Source organism: Callorhinus ursinus, unplaced genomic scaffold (genome assembly GCF_003265705.2).
Source record: "Callorhinus ursinus isolate GAN/ISIS: 27379988/994484 unplaced genomic scaffold, GSC_fseal_2.0 scaffold24, whole genome shotgun sequence".
Taxonomy (NCBI): Eukaryota; Metazoa; Chordata; class Mammalia; order Carnivora; family Otariidae; genus Callorhinus; species Callorhinus ursinus.
This window is the reverse complement of record NW_027397086.1, coordinates 6,585,798-6,606,392: the sequence shown is the minus strand read 5'-3', so window position 1 is coordinate 6,606,392 and position 20,595 is coordinate 6,585,798. Positions and strand designations below refer to the sequence as shown.

The window sequence follows — 20,595 nt, the reverse complement described above, 5'->3', positions numbered from 1 at the left end:
GAGACGGGGAGGGACGATCAGAACGTACAGGCAGTAAGTGCAAGCACACTGCTTTAGAAGTCTCAAAGGAAAATACTTCCTGAATTCAGGCCAGTATCTCTATCTGGAATACCTTCAAGATGAGAGACTTCATTTAGCATGTCATCGTGAAGGCAAAGCAGGTACTTCTGCCACAGAACTCAGCACCGAAACTATATCCTTCAGCCTGGGGATCAAATGTGCACTACATTTCCTGTCAAATACAGCAGCCAATGATTTAGATCAGGTAATCTTATTGTTCCATCCCAAAAACCGAATAGCTTCTGCCATGTAATCTGACCCAGGACAGGTAGTATAAGAAAGGAGGAAGAAGACTCATCTGACCCTGGAAACAACTCAACTGTCTATCATGAGGAAAAGGCAGAGATAAATTGTGACCTTGTCAAATGCTGGAATCTTATACAGTAGTAAAAACAAATGAATTACAGCTTCATGGAAGACAGATGCATTCTAGAAACATGGCGAGTTAAAAAAAAAAAGTAAGTTCAAGAAAACTATGGAGGGGCACCTGGGTGGCTCAGCTGGTTAAGCATCTGCTTTCAGCTCGGATCGTGATCCCAGAGTCCTGGGATCAAGTCCCACATCGGGCTCCTTGCTCGGCGGGGAGCCTGCTTCTCCTTGTGCCTACTGTGAGTGTGCCCTCTCTCTCTATCTTTCTGACAAATAAAAAAAAAAAAAAAACCAAAAGACTATGGAATACCATTTTTATAAAGTTCACAAATAAGCAATACTAAACAACAAATTATTTATAAATATATACATATCTGGGAGGATATTTTAAAAATCAAGAGAATGATAAATGTAAAATTTAGGATGGGGTTATCTGGAGGGCAGGGAGGAAGAAAGTGAACTGGGCAGGAGCATACAGGTGGCTTCAACAGTATCCATAATGTTCTAGTTCTTTGGATAGGTGACACATTAACAAGCATTCATTTTATTTTTATGCTTTATACTTTACACTTATATACATTCTTTTATATATATCAAGCACTATAAATTATTTTTTAAAAAATGTGACTTTGAGAGGATCCTGTCATATGTCAGAGACATACTTTTAATCCTAAGGCATGACAACTACCTAACACACAGCATCTTCATTTTTCTGAAATCTTTCCAAACACAAAGGTCCTTTACAAATAAGGGACATACTGCAGTCAGGGGTGTCATCTTTTCATCAACTTTCCCAGTAAAATGGTGTACTCTAACTCCACACCGTAACTCACAGACCATGTTAGGCAACAATGACTTAAAGTATATTTGTCTGCAGAAATAATAGGCCAAGGCTTTTTGAGAAATGAAATATAAAAGAAGATGCACAAGGTATAAAAAGTATAAGAGGACAATGTAGACTATGAAAAGGGACTCTGAAAAAATAGGGAAAAAAAACCAGAAAAGCACCTCAGAGTAGGAAGAATCAGATATGAACTCCATATAATCTCTCAATTTTAAAAGAAAATATTTATGGAAAAGACTTTCTGAAATACTATTTTTAAAAATAGATCAAGACTGTACCAAATATTAAAAACTAGAGAAGATACTTACAAAGTCATCTCCTGAGTCAGCTCCCATAGAGGCAACCGATTCCTTGCTCACCGACCGTGGGATCCTAGTAGCACCTCCTGGCCTCTGGGCCACGGCAGTCTCTTCTGCAATTTTCTTCTTTAGTTTTGCAAACATTTTTGCTGTGTGGTTATCCTGCACAGATGACCAGCTCGTGAACCACCCCAGCAGTCTAGTCCTTAGGCCAGCAACCAGGACTTCAGAGACTGGTGCCTAAAAAGTTCCAGACATCCAAGATAGCTGCATTCCCACTTAGATGTGGGCCAAGGGCTTATGGGACAGTATCTACAAATCAGACAAAAGAGAGCTAAGTTAAACATAGGAGAGATTTCACCACTGAGTTGCTATGTTAAGCTTCAGGTTTCAAAATTAAGTTTCATAATTTTACATGTACATTTAATAGAACACAATTGCCAAACATTTAAAAAGCACTCAGATGCTTCACATGCATAAACAGATAAGGAAATCCAGTCTCAAGATGAGGTAATCTGCCAAAGAGTGTGTGCGTAAGTGGCAGGGCTGGTATTTGAACCCAGGACTCTGACTCACAAGTTCGTACTCTTTATTATGCCACGTTGGCTATGGCATATAACACATATAGTAAAATTTCCCAGGGTACACATTAACATCACATAATGGCTTGGAATCCTTCCTCCAATATTAACTACAGTTTACTTTTTTTTTTAAGATGAAGACAAAAATATGTAACTCAGTATGGGGATAAAGGTATAACCTTCTAATGTTCTAGGATGGTTTGCCAACAGCTGTTGACTAGAAAAAGCTGACAACCTAGAAAAAACAGGCAAGCCAGACAACTATCCTACATAAGCATCAGATACCCTTAAACACTTCTTAGAAATACTGTATGGTTCTCTTTAAGGGTGATTAAAATGACCTGAACTTAGTTTCATCTTCAGAATGTTTTACATGATATTCAACATGAGATTCAAACGTCTTTTCCTCCCAGTGTTATATGAAACACCAATATTCTGGTTCCAACCTTAACTTTCCATGTTCTGTGGAGGACACCTAAGTTCTGCTCTAAGATCTACAAATGACTTCTTACCACTTCAGATTATCCATTTAAGTCTGTACAATTCTTCAATGTCTGTAAACCACCTACTCACCTGGCTTATCTACCAGATTTAAAACAGCCTGGAGGTCAAAGCATTCTGTCCTGCATGAAAACAAAGATAAAATGCATTGGGTATTTCCTTTCAAGTGTAAGGCCAAAATACTGGGGGGAAATGAAAGAGGAGAGAGGGAGGATTAACCAGAAGACAGAGGGGAGAATCTATCACTGCCACAATCCTCAGGGGTTACCTTCTCATTTGCATTTGTGATCTGCCCAAGAGCTTCACTAACAGGCACAAAGAACAGAATCTCTCATTGGTGCCTAAATTTACTTCACCTTGGGAGCCCCGAGCAAAAACAACTTGAATGAGATTACCGTTTCCCAGGGCCAGTATTTATTTCTCAGTTGATTCTGACAGTCACACATTGTTTGTTTACCTGGCCAGACCCGGGCTGCCTAGTCACAGAACCTTGACTCGCACTAAGAACGTCGCTGAGAAAAAGAATGGCTAAATTGGGTAAAAAAACAACTGCCTAACGCCCAGGGATAGGCAGGTACCTGCCACGGCAGTCTGGATCCCACTCACTCAGGCTCCTTCTAGAACCGCCCGCGTTGGGACTGTCAAAGAAGGGAACGACTCAACGTCTCTCCCATCTGACAGCAAGGAAACTGAGACCCAGAGAGGCGCAGTGACTTGTCCAGGATCGCTCGGGGGGGGGGGGGAAGTAAAATCCTGAAACCCTAGGCTCCAGACTCCCCGGCCGGGCAGCTCCACTGCCCCCACCCCCGCCCTTTCAGCACCCCGGTACCGCCCCCTGCCTTGGGTCTGGGGCAGAACGAGGCCACCGGGAGAAAGAGGGGCCTTCTGGCATCTCCGGCCCCCGCCTGCGCACCTGCCGCTCTCTGGGCAGCGGGCAGAGCCCCGCCTCCGGGACCTCTCGTGAACGCCGGCCCGCGTCACCAGCCCCCACGGCCGGCCGGCGAGCAGAGCAGCGACCCGGAACCGCACCTCCACCAGCGCGCCGGAAGTGGCTGAGCGCGGGGCGGGCCTGCCACGCGCATGCGCCCGCGCGCGGTCTCCGCGGTCGACGGCGAGATCTTCGGGGCTGCGGTTGGGCTGGGGCCGCTGGAGGGCGCGGGTGCGAGGCTGGGCGCTCCCTAAGGCCGGCCCGCCACGTCACCCAGCGGCCAGACCCGTGGATGATGACTGGGTGGCCAAAGCCTTTATAGTTGTTCTTTTTTTTTTCTTAAAGGGGGGGGTGCGGAGCGGGGGAGTGGGAGGAGCCTTGTGGCAGAAGGGAAAAACACCCAATTGGTGCCGTGGGGCCAGCGTGCGCTGTGCGGTTTTGAATCCTAAGGCCACTGCTGCGCGCAACAGAGAGGGAGTTTCCATTCCGCTCCCCGCATCCCAGTCCCACTGCGCCCTGCACAGCCGCCTTGCCACCGTGTAGTAGGTGATCACTGCGAGTCCGTGCCTCCCTCCTCACACAGAAGCCTGTGGCTTCAAGAAACTAGAACTAGGTCTTGGCGCTTTGTGACTAGTTTTTAACTTTGGTGCCTATGACCTACTGCAGGTTATACGTTTTATATCGCAACCCAGGACACACATAATGTACCATTGAAAAAAGTTTCCAGAACCATACCCTTATATAATGCACTCCGATATATTGCATTTCATTAATAAACAAGCTGATGGCAGCCCACTACGTTCATTACCTACTAATGGTCCTCCAACCCTTTTTTTTTAAAGATTTTATTTACTTACTTGAGAGAGCGAGAATGAGAGAGAGAGAGAGAGCACATGAGAGGGGGGAGGGTCAGAGGGAGAAGCAGACTCCCCCGAAAGCAGGGAGCCCGATGCGGGACTCGATCCCAGGACTCCAGGATCATGACCTGAGCCGAAGGCAGTCGCTTAACCAACTGAGCCACCCAGGAGCCCGGTCCTCCAACTTTTGACAGTTGAACAAACTCGAGAGAGGTAACACTTCCTCGTTCAAAGGTACACTGCAAATTAGCCTGCGTAGGGTCTCTGGACTCCTCAATGCCAACCAAGTCAGACATTCAACATTGAAGTCGCTCTTGTTCTTGCCCAGGACCCCAAAACAGCCCGAAGGTCAGCAGCTTCCACCCCCCGCACCCCCCCACCAAACAATCCTCCCTCCGCGTGTGACAGTTTTGACCACTTCGAGCAGGGCAGGGAAAAAACCAAGACCAGGACTCAGAAGAAATTTACCAACTAGAATAAGCATCGAAGCTACGACCCCAAGACAGTCTGAAGTGTCTGAGATATTATCTGAAAGAAGCAAACCCTAACAGTTTAGCACTTATGTTGTCAATAATTCTGAAGAAGTACCAAAAACTTTAAGCAAATAATGTTTATTTTTATATTGATGATACACTTAATATACACGTGGATTCAAGATACAAAATTCATTTACAAGAGTTCACACCTGATGAATGTAGTCACATTCCTAGAGAACATTTATCATTGCAAAAATGTTTTCAATACACTGACAACAAAACTCAAATTTTCTGTAATCTTGTTATTAAAAAAACATCAAAACAACAATGTTTAACTTTCCATCCTCTACCATTTAAGTGCCCTTAAGGTGGTAGGCACCATAACAGAAGAAAACATTGGAAAGAAGGGCCTACTGAATCCACTCTGTGGAATCACAGTGTTTACTCTGAAATTCATTTAGTGAAGTAGTTAGTGAAAGGCTTGCTATCCTTTATAACAAATCACATATCATACAAGAGTCAAAAGTGATGAACTCAAGAAAATAAAATGTTTCAATAACTTCTCAGTTTCTAAAATCTATGAAGTATTAACCATAACAGACAAAGCAGAAAAAGGCTACTGAAAAGGAACACAACAGGAAAACATCCTTAAGAGTATGTATGGCTTAAGCAATTCAGAAACACAACAAATAAGACTTTCACAATACCACAGATATTCAAGTCAAATGATACTGACAATATAATTTCCCCCCTTAGTCATTGGTAGTAAATAGCCCCTTCAAAATTTATTCTACTGATAACACATATAAAACTAGTGAATCTAAATGGTTTGCTGTCTCACAGAGCTGAGTTGACAGATTTTGATCTAAAATATTAACCCACAATACCCAAAATTTAGTACAAATGAGCAACAAGACAAAGTCTCAAGGATTACAGTGATTTGTGAATAGCTAGATAGGCAACCAAATAGCTTCATTATTTGCACACAGATTAGCAGCACTTGGATAAGAACTGTTACATGAAAATTATTGTGCTTCAATCTCTTGAGGAGAGCTAATAAATATAACTCTATAATCCCTATAGTGTTACAATTCTATAACATTCAGTTACAGACGAGCACAATTTTTTAAAAAGTATTTCACACCACTACAAAATCAAGTAATTGTAGTCTCCAAATGTAATTTCTCCTATGATTGAAACAAGTGCATTTATGCCTAATATCCATAATACAGACAATAGGTTCACCATTATTTTCAGGGAAAAAGATCAAACATAACTTATTTTTAACTCCTATGTGATTAGCTTAATCTTTAGTGATGATATGAGTAAAGAAAAAGGATATTTAACCTTACAATGGAAACTGCCCAGAGAATATAATAATGTGGCCTGAAATGACAATAATCTTTAGAGCAAAGTAAGAAATGACATAACTGCTTCATCTGACTCAATGATTAATGAAACCACTATTTGTACTGGTACTACACAATGAAGATAACCTATTTGGATAATTTCCTTCACTTGTAAGCTCTACTGTGAAAATGTTAGGACATTGTATCTGCTTTTCCTATTATCTAAGTCCTGTCTACCTCAACTGGAAGAAGTCTCCTTGATTGTTGAATAGCAAGGTTTATTAAAAACAAACAAAAAATCATTGGAGAAATAGCCATATGGTCTATGTGGCAAAAGGAATGTATCCAGATAATTATAAAAAGCTACAAACATGCCCTAAAATATTTTACCAAACCATTAAAAGTTATTTTTAATAAGATAAACAAGAGCTAAAAAAAAAAACCTCATTCTTCAAGAAATAATAAAAATTCTTATTGCCCTAAAACAGTCTAAGCAATTTTTTTCCTGTAGATCTTTAATATTTCACAACATACAATTTAGGAAAAAATAATATGCAGTGGAGGGTAAGAATAAAATTTTAAAAAATGCAGTGGTTATTTCTCTATGGTTTGGAAGTATTTACTTTGGGATTATCATATATTATCATTTCACAATTTATAATGGTTTGTCATACTGATTTGATGTTTGAGAAAACTTATGGGTCAAATTTTAATGTTCACAAATCTTAATTTTCATCACAGACAGGAGGATATTCACAATAGTTTCAAAAGGGAAAATAATACTAGTGATATAAAAATTTAAATACTGTTTACTGCAGACCTATAGGAAAGCTAGCTATAATTCCCTATCTCGTTCTGAACATGATAGAATCACTCACTCTATTTCATTCCATAAGCCTATCAGAAGAGTAAAACTCTGAACCCTGAAATTACCAATGTCTCAAACAATACTATACCTAAAAAGATGATTGTCTTAGGATATAGACTGGAAATGTTCACCGAAACAGGAAAATATTCCTAATAAGTAGTATGTTTTATGACCAAATTCAGGCTTAAGTGAATCTGGAGTGCAGAATTAACAAAATGTACTTCTGTTAAAAAACTGAATCTACTGTTCAAATAATGTTTTTAAAAAACCGCACTGCTTAAAAAAAAATCACACTGCTTAGAGTAGTTTGATAAGTAATAACTTTTAAAGAAAACACAAAAGAAATTAACAAAAATATTTTAAAATTAAGAAATGGTGCTTCAGTGATTAACAGTATTATACAGAAATGGAATTCTCAAAAGTTACACCAAACTAGTAAGTGAAAAATACCAAATTTAGCTTAAGAAAACATTTCATATTTACAGACTTCCAAAGGAAATATTTCTATGGCACCAACAAGTCAGTTACACTTAATTTAATACATTTATCTCTACCCAATTTAAGGGTATGTCCCCCGACATTATCCTGACACCCTTCCTTTCAATAGGTGATTGATTCCATTCACACATCAATTATTTTTCCTTAAACAAAAGGCATGCTTAATAAGTCTGTTCAAAAACTCAGTTAAGCTGGAACACAGTGTAATACCATGTTCTGAAATTTTAGTTTGAGGAAGATGAATTGCCTTTTTTTTTTTTTTTTAAGGTAAACTGGTCACAGTATCCAGGAGAAACTGGGAAGTACAGCATGAATAGAAATAAAGTATCAAAGTTTTAAGAGTACAGAATGGGGGAAAGGTTTGGTTTTCTAAGCAATTCTTACCTTATTTAACTGCAAAGTAATTGGCTTTACAACTGTTAGAAACATAGGTCATATTCACAATGTCAGTCTCATCTACTGCACTTCTTACTGCTGCTCCTTTCCTCAAATTAGCGTCCATACTGAGCCTGAGTCAGTTCTATGAATTTTAAATAGCATAACATCTGCTCTGCTACTCTCCAATTGCAATGAATGATTTGGTTACTAGAACAACAGAATATCAGACACTATGGACATTTTCACTGATTTTCCAGAAATAATACATTACCAAATTTTAATATTTATTTATGAAAAAGGCAATTACAACTTTATTTTAAATTTAATACTGTAACTGAGAGGTGTTGTGAATAGTTGGCTTCTTATTAAAAATACAATGAAGAGGCAAATGTAACATTTGTTGGGTGGTAAAACCAACTTCTGACTCTAACTCCTCTTTTTAAGATAATTTACTATTGTATTACACAGATGTAATCGTCTGAAAAATAATGGGGTAAACAGTTGTTTTGCAGTTATATTTTATCATGCAAAAATAACCTCTACTTAATTTTTGCGGTGAATGTGTTCAAGGGTATACTAAACATCTCCTACACTCTTCCGTGCAAATACACAGGCCACGTGAAAACAGGAGTAACGAACACTGATATTCTGTGATATTCCGTGTTCACACATTGGCACTGCACATATTCACTATCCTCTAAGAGGATATCCTCTCCCACCCATCATCCTTGGTAGAGGTTTGGAGGCCCAGATTTGATAGCACGCCATGCACCTAATATTAAGAATTCTATTTCATGTGTGAATATATCATCAATTTGCAGAACACAAGTGGTCTCATAGAGACAAAGAAATACAACTGGAGGCATTTTATTCACTAGAAGCATTTTCTCAGAAGAGCCTACTCATCTTTGATATGCAACTCCAATAAGAAAAATCTATAGTCTGAAATGCCAAGACAGGACTAAATTAATCACAGCTGCTGCAAATATACAGACTAATAATCTCCTGTTCCTTATTAAATCCCACCCCACCTAGGTACAGCCTTCCCCTACCTAATGCCCCTTTCTCTGCCTCACAGAGACAGATATAAAATGAGACACATTGGTGAAAACACTGTTCCAAAATTAAAATTTAGTATCAGGTATTGACATGGCAACTACAAACAGAATTTCTGTATTTAAAGGACATTTTCCTATCTATTTTGAAATGGGATCAAAGTAATTTTTTCCACAGCTCCTTAATTCTCAATATAAATACTACTCAATAACAATACTCAATTATGGGTCAAGAAAAATAAAGGACTGAAATAGCTTAAGAACCTGCTGGTGTCTCAGTTTCACACACTAACGTTTTTCAGGTTTATATCACTAATTTATCATCCATTTAAATGGAAATTGACAGATGATTTTAAAGCTAAGAATATCCTGCTTTCTGTTAATATCTTCATATCCTAATTCCCACTCCAAATTAGCCAATTTTACCCAAACACAAGCCCCTCAAAAATAGAGGCTCATGAATGAGATACAGCCACAACCTAATTACAGCAGCATGAAAAATGCCACTATGATGTCCTCACAGAACTTAAATAAATTCAGCCCACAGTGGGTATGGGTATATAATATACACATACTGCATCATTGCATACCAATATATTTACAAATATGTACATATATACAAAAAAGTATACAGAGAGATTGCATTTAGCATCACAAAAATATACACATGCGATTACAAATAAAATAAGATTTTTAAATAAATAAGGTCAACAAAAGAGCCCTCCGTGTAAATACCCTTTATACTCTCCAAACACACACAGGAACATATACATCCAAAATATCACCAGGAGATTCATACCATTCATATTCGTATCAAATCTTCTTACTCACTTAGGGTAGGGAGGTGGTTCTGAATCACTGGCAGTAGCCAAGTTGGCTGACCCATGGCACCTTACTCTATTTCCAGTCCAGAATGTTCTCTATATATCAGGCTGATTACAAGTCTTCATGGATAACTAAGTACAAGATTTTCCAACTGCGTCCAAACCCCTTTTAAGAGACAGAAAGTGATGAAGTAACACAGGTCAGAGATTAAACTTGGAGAAGAATGCTAAAGAAAGCTCCACAGATTGATATATAAATCAGACTGGATGCTTTTCCATTTTCCTTGATGAAATTCAGTACAATTACCACCTAATCTGTTTCAGGGAATTCTACTACAAGAAGAAAATAAAGGGCGGTAGCCACAAGTAAGGAAAAAAAAAACCCAGATCCTGTATCAGGAAAATTTCAGTCATGACTAGATTGCACTTTGCATTTATAATTTCAAAACATTTCAACTTGGTAAATATATAAAGGGTATAATAAATTCTCTGTGCTTTGAGAGGTTTTGAGAGCACCACTTCCTAGGAGGAAAACACACACACATATACAAAAAAATATATCCTGGCTAGAATCAAGGCTAAATTGTCTGACTTGGGGATTTCTTATAATTAATAAATAAAAATTTGCAGGGCTGACTGATTTCCTGGTTTCAATATTAGATATATTTTAAAAATACCTTAACCTTTTGTGCCAAAATAGAAATCTCTAATTATTCCTTTCTTGTTCATTATAGAAAGCTACCTGAGCTACTAGAAAGACTGGGCTGAGGTCAGGAGATTTGAGTTTTAGTTCTAGATCTGCCTCTATGAATAAACCTACAGTGTTTTGGGGTCTCAGCTTTCTCTTCTGAAAAATAGGGAAAATAGCTGCTTTACCACCTTCAGAAATATATGGATAAAGAAAGAGAAAATAATTCCATTGTGCTTAACACTGTTCTCTGTGTAAGGGACTTCTTGCAATCCTATACCTTGTTTTGTTTGCAGTGATTCTTAAGGGAGGTGAGAGACTGTATCAGAATCTCCAGGGGGAGCTTGTGCAATTTGAAAACAAAGAAGTGCTATTTTCCCTTTGCTTTGCTTTGTTCTTAGTTCCAATGTTTAAATTTCTATGAATTCTAAAATTAAATAAATAAGGGGCTTAATATTTTTATATTTATAAAGGGGAGTGGTATGCACTGAAAAAAGAGATTCTTTGCCAATACCCATGGGTGATTGTCCTTTTACATTTCTTCTTCCTTGCTTAAAGTAATGTCTTAAAATGTAGAAGCCTGGTGATGGGTACAGGATGGTTCATTAAATGCTACATATGCTTAAAATTTTCATAATAAAAAGTAAAAAAAAAAAGAAACATGAATTGTTTGCACAAATATAATCTTCTCACTAAGGCTTACCCTGATCACTCAGACACTGTTCTTCACCCCAAAACAACCAAAACATTTCCCTTACCATGTTCTAAATTTTCTTCATACAACCTACAACTCTCTAACATAAATTTTCTTATTATGTTTATTGCCTGACTCCTACTAAAATATAAGCTTCATGAAGACAAGGATTTTAAAGTCTGATTCATTTGCTTTCCCAATGCCTAGAACAAAATCTGGAGTATAGTTTGTTCAGTCCACATCCTCTTGAAGGCATGAATGAAACAACGGTACAGAATTTTCTAGCACAGTTTTCCTTTCTTAAAGATTCAAGATCGCTTCAGCTCACTTTAGATTTTTAACCACCAGTAAGAAATTACACTACTATCAGCTTAAGGAAAAATGTCATCATCTAAACCCTCGTCATGATTTCCAAGACCCCTTGTTCTTGGACAAACATGTTTCTAATCACAAAAGCTCTAATTTCTTCACCAGATTAGCTTCTACAATAACTGAGACTCAGATATTTTCGTGAACAAAAACAAATTAAATATGACTTAGAAAAGAAAATCTCTATGGTAAACTCAGGGAAACTAGTTTTCCAGGTTAAGGGGGGAAGGAAATCAAGATTGCAATTATAGAACCATAAAACTGGATAGGACCTTGGGCTAATGCCTTCGTTTTACAGATGAGAATATTATAAAACAGAAACATGAAGACACTTGTCAAAGGGCATAAAGCTAGCTACCAGAGAAGCCAGGATTAGAACTCAGGTCTCCTAGTTCTCAGACCAGTGTTCTTTATGCTAAACAGGTGAGAATAAAGCTCAGGAGGATAAATAAATACTATTTTAAGCATCAGAGGAGAGGAAAATACTTGAGGTCAGGTACATTACTGGCATAGAAATTCAGGGGGACTGAAACAAGAGGTCAGCCTATTGCTATAATCCAGGTGAACACCGTTATGAAAGGAAAGCCAAAAAGTTTATAAAGGCACTGAAAAAAAGAAAAGCAGTCTTTATCTGATAAAGAAAAACAACCCACTAGGCAAAGGAAATCTCCCTCCAGGATAAGTTTTCAAGGCTTTCTGAAACAAGGTTTAAAAGAACAAATAATGAAAAAAAAAAAAAAAGAATGAAATACCACGAAGTCCCCTAAACCCAAGAACAATAATTTCAAGACTTCAGATGAAAAATCAGCAAATTGGAACAGGTATATGAATAACTTAGTCCCAAATAATTCCCTATGCCTGAAATGAAAACCAAGTTAAAAATATTACAGTAAAATTTCCCCAAGGACACAGGAAAGAGGCACCAAAAGCAATCACCTTATTTCCTCTGGGACTGCCAGAGGTAGACGGTGTGAGCCTGTACAAATTCTACAATTAGGTAGAAGGGCTTTTGGTTCATAGATTCCTGAACTTGAATGCTGTGGAGTCAAAAGAAGGGGAGAAAAAAACCCAAAGCATCATCACTAATGCTTATGAAATTATGAAGGGGATGACAGAGAAGAAAAACACAAAAAACTTTATATTATATACGGAGTCCTATTTAAAATAATAAAAAAAAACCTTGTGCATGAATATAAAATATTAAATATCAGGAATTTTAAAAAATCTTATTTCCAAATTGTCAATGCAAAAGTTACTTCCATTTTAGGTTAAATCAGAATTCAGTTATCCCCAACTAAAATTAATAACATCTCTGACTTTGACATCTCATAAACGTGAACTAGGCAAAAAGATTATATAACCTCTGTACTGTATGTCACAGCCTTCAGTCTGGATGGTCTTTAAACTTGATATCATGAATTAAGAGTTTAAATAGAATTCCTGTGGAAACATTGTATTATGAAACCAACAATCTGATTTTTTGACTGAAATACTTAAAAGTCTTTTTTTTTCATTTCTAGCATTCAGATTACAAAAAAGGAAAATATGCCAGCATATCTCATGATAATACAGGGCTCACACATTGCAAGTGATATTTATCATCTTAAGACTCCAACTAAAGATTTAACTTTTAGATGCAAATCAATCCTATACAGTTTCTGAAATTATGACAGGATTTAATGAATTAAATGATTTCAGAAATTGTCTTGATATGCTTCAAAGAATCACACATTTGTCTACCTACTAAGTTGGAATGAAAAGAAATATTATGGAAAGACTGTTCTTGATTTTTAATAGTCCATGCTGGCTAGTTTCATCTTTGTGAACAATGATATATTTTCTAAATCCACACATTTAAGGTCCAAGTATAAGAGTTGGATTTTCTTCATTATATAAAAATAAATGATTTACTCTTCTGAGGGTGAGAACATTGACTATATGTGTGTAGGGACAGATGTTGGAGGTAAGTAGCCATACCTCAAAACCGGAAAGTAAAAATTCCAAGATTAATTGAGTTTTTTAAAAGACTTGAAAGACTGTATTTTAAAACAGTTACCCTAAAAGTCTGAATAATTTTTTCAGTTTGTTTTTAAAATGGTGGCCTTAAATTAAAAAATTAAAACTAAGTAACACCACTATGTGTCTGTCATCACATTAGAAAACGGCACCATGTAAAATCTGTGGCAAATGAAAAATTGTTTCAACAAGAGGATTTTTGTTTTAATAGTCATCTATGGTACTCTCGAGGAACACATTTCGAACATCCAGAATGGACGCTAATTCCAGAATGTGCTTCTGGAGGTGAGGGTTCTCCACTGTTTCATCCCTTGGCAGTTGGGGATATGATTCTGGATAGTTTCGTGTTTCCTGGTAGGCAAAGGAGAGGGAAGTCAAGTTTTAGAGTTTAATGAAGGAAATTATATACAACATTAATAACATTACTGTTAACATTACAATATTAGGAATAACTTAATATGTAGTTCTCTGCAGAGTAGTAGGATTCTTTTTTTTTAGGTTGTTCTTTTTTTAAGATTTTATTTATTTGTCAGAAAGAGAGAGAGAGAGAGACAGCACAAGCAGAGGCAGCAGGAGAGGCACATGGGACTCGATCCCAGGACCCCGGGATCATGACCTGAGCCGAAGGCAGACACTTAACCGACTGAGCCACCCAGGCGCCCCTAGTAGTATGATTCTTAACAGCAGTGTACTTGTTGAACACAGGAAATTGCTGATATTTGGCTACTTGGACCTTCAAAAATTACAGTTTCATATGGTTCAACCTAATACATTCATTCAGTGAGTTACTTTACAAGTATTTATTGGGTCTTGACACTTTTGAGTACTCTGCTGTATTGTAGAAATCATATACTGCCAACTTCTTAGGGGAAAGTCCTAGCATATGTAGGATTTCAACAAGTATTTGGCTAAATGAATGAATAAATAGATGTTGCAGCAGAAATTAAAATGAGAGGAAAGACATGAGAAGCACTGAAAAAGTCAAATTAATAAGCCTTGGCTGGGGCACCTGGGTGGCTTAGTCAGTTAAGCATCTGCCTTTGGCTCAGGTCATGATCTCCGGGTCCTGGGATTGAGCCCCACATCAGGCTTCCCGCTCAGTGGGGAGTCTGCTTCTCCCTCTCTATCTCTCTCCCTCTACCCCTCTCCACCGCTCGTTCTCTTTCTGTTTTGCTCTCAAATAAATAAATCTTTAAAAAAAATTAATGAGCCTTGGCAATTAATTATAGGACAGGGAGGTGTCAAAGATGACTGTGAGATTTTAGGAAGAAATGACATAAGAGAAGAACTGGGAGCCATCTGAGAGAAAAAGAGAAGTACAAGAGGAAATGATTTGGAGAGAGTATAAAGCTTCAGGTTTTAGATATATTTTATTTGAAGTAATAGGGTAATACAAACAGAACTGCCCCTCAAAAGGAATTTGAAAATTCAGATCTATCTCAGAAGACAGGTTTGAGCAGTATATGTAAAGACGGATATAATATGCATGGAGATAAATATTAAAGCCATAAAAAACGGCTACGATTTCTAAGAATATTAGCAAACAGAGTGAAAAAAAAAAAAAGAGTCCCTAAAAAAGGAAATACCAGAAAGAAAAAAAAAAACAGAAAAGGAATAGTAAAGGAAAAAGAAAAAAAATTGTAATTGCATAGAAGCAAAAGAAAGAGACCATTTCAAAAATGAGGTATTCTCACTTGAAAATTCTTCTTTATTTGGTAATTTCTTTTTTTTTTTTTTAAGATTTTATTTAGGGGTGCCTGGGTGGCTCAGATGGTTAAGCCTCTACCTTCAGCTCAGGTCATGATGCCAGGGTCCTGGGATCGAGCCCTGCATCAGACTCCCTACCCACAGAGAGCCTGCTTCTCCCTCTCCCTGCTGCTTCCCCTGCTTGTGCTCTCTCTCTCTGTCAAATAAATAAATAAATTCTTTTAAAAAATAATGAAGATTTTATTTATTTGAGAAAAAGAGAGAAAGCAAGAGTGAGAACAAGTGACGGAGGAGGGACGGGGGAGAGAGAGAAGCAGACTCCCTGCTGAGCGGGGAGTCTGATGCAGGGCTCAATTCCAGGATCCTGGGATCATGACCGGAGCCAAAGGCAGCCGCTTAACCAACTGAGCCACCCAGGTACCCCTTGGTAATTTTTATAGACTATAATTTTGTCACTCATTTAAAATTTCCTGGAGAAATAAGTTACTGCTTTTCTATGCATCTCACATGACAGTTCATATATTCAAATATCACTTCTACTGTTCTTCAGTCCTTAGGCGTTACTCATTACAACTATAAAGACCAAAATTTTGTTTTACCACACTAAATACTAAATACTCCTCATATAGACAAAAAAAGAACTGTTCAACAACCCTAAAAAAAAAAAAAACACCAAAAAACAAGAACTACTGGGGGACTATTGTAAGGTGAATAATTCTCTCAGCTCACACAGGGCTGAGAGATGTTTGAGGTCTGATCAAACACTTCCTAGAGTGGAGAAAATCTGTTGAAACAGGGAACATATGAAAGAGACCCCAGAAAAATTATGCCTCTTAGTATTGGGCCAAAATAAACCTACATCTGTATGATAACACTACTCTAAATCTATCCTTAAAATGCTTAAAAACAAGTCATAAGAAGGTCAAAGGAATTTGCAAGTTGATTTAACCCCTGCTACAATAAACAAAGTCCAGAATTCAACAACTTGAAATTCACAATGTACATACTCTACGAGAAAATTACTAGACATATAAAAAATCAGGAATATGAGAGCCCTAACCAGTAGGAAAAATCATAAACACAAACTTATAAATGATAGAGAATATAGTATTAGCAGACAAGGACTTTAGCTCTTACACATACATTCAAGAGCACAAAGGAAAACATAATGAGGAGGGAAATGGAAAATATTAAAAGAACCAAACAGAACTAGAGATGAGAAAAATGTAATTCCTGAAATGAAAAACTAACTGGATAGGATTAACAGTATTTTAGACACTAAGGAAGAAAACATCAGTGAACTTGAAGACACAGCAATAGAAACTGAAGCAGAAAGAAAGAAAAAGACTTTTTTTGGAAAAACGAAGGGCACATGAAGTGATGTGGAGGTTAACAACAGGTTGTCTAATATGTATGTAACTATGTCCCAGAGAGAATGGAGGAAGAAAAATATCTGAACAAAAATGACCAGAAGTATTCCAAAAATATTCCATAGATCCAAGATGATCAATTAACTCTAATTAAAAAAAAACCCTATCAAGGTATATCATAATCAAATCATAGGAAATAATATGAAGAAAAAAATCTTAAAAATACCCAGAGAAAAATGAAAAGACACATTACACATCACAATAATTGATAGAACAAGTATTCAGAAAATCAGTAAAGATATAAAAACCATGAACAACATTGTAAGTCAAGGTTATCTAAAAGACATTTATAAAACTCTGTATCTGATGTTATGACATTATTAGCATGTATGTTTATTGAAAGTATCTGTGGAACATTTACCATGATAGATGACATCTGGATGATAAAACAAGTTTCAGTAAGTTAAAAGGATTTAAGCCATACAAGGTATATTATCTGACCAAAAAGGAATTAGCTTAGAAGTCAGTAAGATAAAGATAACTCAAATATTTATTTTTTATTTTTTATTTTTTATTTTATTTTTTTTAAGATTTTATTTATTTATTCATGAGAGACAAAGAGAGAGAGAAAGAGAGAGAGAGAAGCAGAGGGAGAAGCAGGCTCCTAAGGAGCAGGGAGCCCGATGCGGGACTCAATCCCAGGACCCTGGGACCATGACCTGAGCCGAAGGCAGACGCTTAACCATCTGAGCCACCCAGGCGCCCTATTTTTTATTTTTTAAAAAATATTTATTATTTGAGAGAGAGAGAGAGAGAGCAACGGGAGGGGCAGATGGAGAAGGAGAAGAGCCTCTCAAGCAGACTCTGCCTTGAGCATGGAGCCAAATGGGGGGCTCGATCTCACAACCCTGAGATTATGACCTGAGCTGAAATCAATTCGGACACTCAACAGACAGAGCCTCCCAGGTGACCCAATAACTCATATATTTAGCTACAAAACAACATATTCTTAACCTATGGTTCAAAAAAAAAATCAGAGTGAAATAAAGACTGTTTCAGAGAAATAATAATGAAAGAATTACCATCAGATTTTGCACTCTAAGAAATGATAAAAGAAATTCTATAGTAAGAAAAATGATAGCAGATGGAAAATTAAATACGGGAAGAAATAAAGAGCGGCAAATTTTAAAAAGATTTTAGTTATTTATTTGAGATAGAGAGCGAGAGAGTACGAGTGGGGCGAGGCACAGAGGGAGAGGGAGAAGCAGGCTTCCCGCAGAGCAGAGAGCCCAATATGGGGCTCAATCCCAGGACACTGAGATCATGACCTGAGCCAAAGACAAACACTTAACCAAATGAGGCACCCAGGTGCCCCATCATTTAAAAAGTTTTTAAAAAGATCATTCATTGACTGTTTAATGCTATGCTAACCACAAAGTATCATTTAGTATATACCGATTCATAAAAGTCAAATGTACAGAGTGGGAGGGAGAATATAAAGGTATACTGTTATAAGACAATTATATTAAATGTGAAGTATTAATAAGTAAAACAACATATAAAGGTAAATACTATTGTTAAAATAAAATTCTAAACCAAACCAAAACAAAACCTCTGTTAATTCAAATGAAGATGAAAGCAGCAGAGAAAGAAAAAAAAAAAAAAACCACAGCCAGGGCAAATAGATAACAAATAATAGTATATTTAAATCAAACTATTTTTTTAAAGATAGTTTTTATTTATTTATTTGAGAGAGAGATAGAGAGCACAAGTAGGTAAGAGCGGCAGGCAGAGGGAAAGGGAGAAGCAGGCTCTCTGCTGAGCAGGGAGCCCCATGCGGGGCTCAATCCCAGGACCCTGGGATCATGACCTGAGCTGAAGGCAGACGCCTAACCGACTGAGCCACCCAGGTGCCCCTTAAATCAAACTATGTTACAAAATTACATTTAATATTAACATAATTCAAAACTAAAAATATCAAATGAAAGTAGAGACTGGCAAACTAAATAGAAGAAAAAAGTAACTAATGCTACTGAAAAGAAATCCACTTTAGGGGTGCCTGGGTGGCTCAGTCAGTTAAGCATCTGCCTTCAGCTCAGGTCATGATCCCAGGGTCTTGGGGTTGAGCCCAGCATCGGCATCTGGTTCCCTGCTCAGCGGGAAGTCTGCTTCTCCCTCTGCCTCTCTGCCCACCCACCCCCTGTGCTCTCTTTCAAATAAATAAATAAAATCTTAAAAAAAAAAGAAGAAAAGAAATCCATTTTAAGTATAAGGAGAACCATAGGTTAAAAGTGAAAGTGTGAAAAAAGACTTGCTATGCAAACACAAACCGGAAGAAAACAGGTATGGTTATATTAATATCAATCAAATAGATTGCAGATCCAGGAATACTGCCATGCATAATAGATATTTCATAAATGAATGGGTAATTTCAACAAGAAGATAGAACAACCCTAAGTATGTGTGAGCTCAGTAACAGCTTCAAAATGCACAAAGAAAAATGAGAACTGAAATGAGAAATTAACCAATTCATAATTATAATTATAGGTTTAGATACTCCTCTGTCAGGGATGGAACAAGCAGACAAAAAATCAGTAAGAATACAGAACACTGTTTAAAATAGTTCAGTAGCAAATTGAACAAATTGACATTTATACATAACTCCTTTTTCTTTTTAAAGATTTTATTTATTTGACAGAGAGAGACACTGTGAAAGAGGGAACACAAGCAGGGGGAGTGGAAGTGGGAGAGGGAGAAGCAGGCCCCCCACAGAGCCCAGGGTTCATGACCTGAGCCAAAGGCAGATGCTTAAGGACTAAGCCACCCAGGTGCCCCCCCCCCTTTTTTTTAACAGAGAGAGAGAATGGGAGAGAGCAGGAAGTCGGGAAGGGGCAGAGAGAGAATCTTAAATAAATTTCAAATTATTTAATTCATACTAAGGCAGTGCTTGAAAGTGCTTATATTAGAAGAGAAAAAAGTTGTTAGGTCTAAGCTTAAAAATACAGAAATTAAAAGAGAAAATTAAAATCAAAGTACAGCTGACCCTTGAACAATGCAATGTTGGGGGTTTGGAGTGCCAACCCCAGCACAGGTGAAAATCCACATGTAATTTTATGGGGCGCTGGGGTGGCTCAGGCTCATTCGGTGGAGCATGCGACTCCTGATCTTGGGGCTGTATGTTCGAGCCCCATGTTGAGTGTAAAGATTACTTAAAAATATAATCTTAAAAAAAAATCCATATATAACTTTAGACTCCCCAAAATTAACTAAGAGCCTACTGTTGACTGGGAAGCGTTACTGGTAACAGAAAGAGCCAATTAACACATATTTTATATGTATATGTATTATGTACTATATTCTTACAATAAAGTAAATCAGAGAAAAGCAAATGTTATTAAGAAAATCATTAGGAAGACAAAATACATTTACAGTACTGTACTATATAAAAAAATTCACAGATAAGTGGACCTGAGTGTTCAAACCTGTGCTGTTTAAAAGTCAACCGTAATTAAAAAGAAGAGAAACAATAAAGCATATATGGAAATAGCTTATAAAAAGATGAACAACAGTAAAAAAAAAAGTCAATGAAAGCAAAAGTTGTTTATTTGGAAAGATCACTAAAATTAACAGACTTTTAGCTAGACTGAGAAAGAAAAAACAAGACAGGAAATATTACCAATATGAGGATAAAAGATTACTGGAGAGCCTATATGGATTAAAAGGATAATGGAATATTATGGACAATGTTTTGCAATAAATTAGACAAAAGAATTTGTCAGACACAAATGATCAAAATTGACTAAGAAAAACAGAAAATATGGAAAGCCTTTGAAATTGAACTCATAATTTAAAAACTTCCAAAAA

General features: G+C 37.2%; 2 protein-coding genes across 9 annotated transcripts in view; both read right to left on the bottom strand.

The window, feature by feature from the left end:
- The window catches only part of GOLGA1 (golgin A1), a 44,571-nt gene extending 40,815 nt beyond the window's left edge, over positions 1-3,756 (bottom strand). Inside the window, exons 1-3 of one of the 3 annotated variants that reach the window (XM_025888103.2) lie at positions 3,568-3,756; positions 2,727-2,776; positions 1,582-1,884 (exon numbers count right to left, since the gene is read on the bottom strand). In XM_025888103.2, the coding sequence (XP_025743888.1) occupies positions 1,582-1,716 (135 nt within the window). In that variant the 5' untranslated portion in view covers positions 1,717-1,884; positions 2,727-2,776; positions 3,568-3,756. Of the gene's footprint in view, positions 1-1,581; positions 1,885-2,726; positions 2,777-3,232; positions 3,397-3,493; positions 3,518-3,567 lie in introns of those variants that run through there. The other 2 variants (XM_073905746.1, XM_025888104.2) reach the window with 2 other exon arrangements.
- A 1,278-nt stretch (positions 3,757-5,034) lies between these two features.
- Positions 5,035-20,595, bottom strand: part of SCAI (suppressor of cancer cell invasion) — a 137,281-nt gene continuing 121,720 nt past the window's right edge. For 5 of the 6 annotated variants that reach the window (XM_025888740.2, XM_073905743.1, XM_025888742.2 and 2 more), the window contains one exon: positions 5,035-14,005. In XM_025888740.2, coding sequence (XP_025744525.1) covers positions 13,859-14,005 — 147 coding nt within the window. In that variant the 3' untranslated portion in view covers positions 5,035-13,858. The remainder of the gene's footprint in view (positions 14,006-20,595) is intronic. The other variant, XR_012382198.1, reaches the window with a different exon arrangement.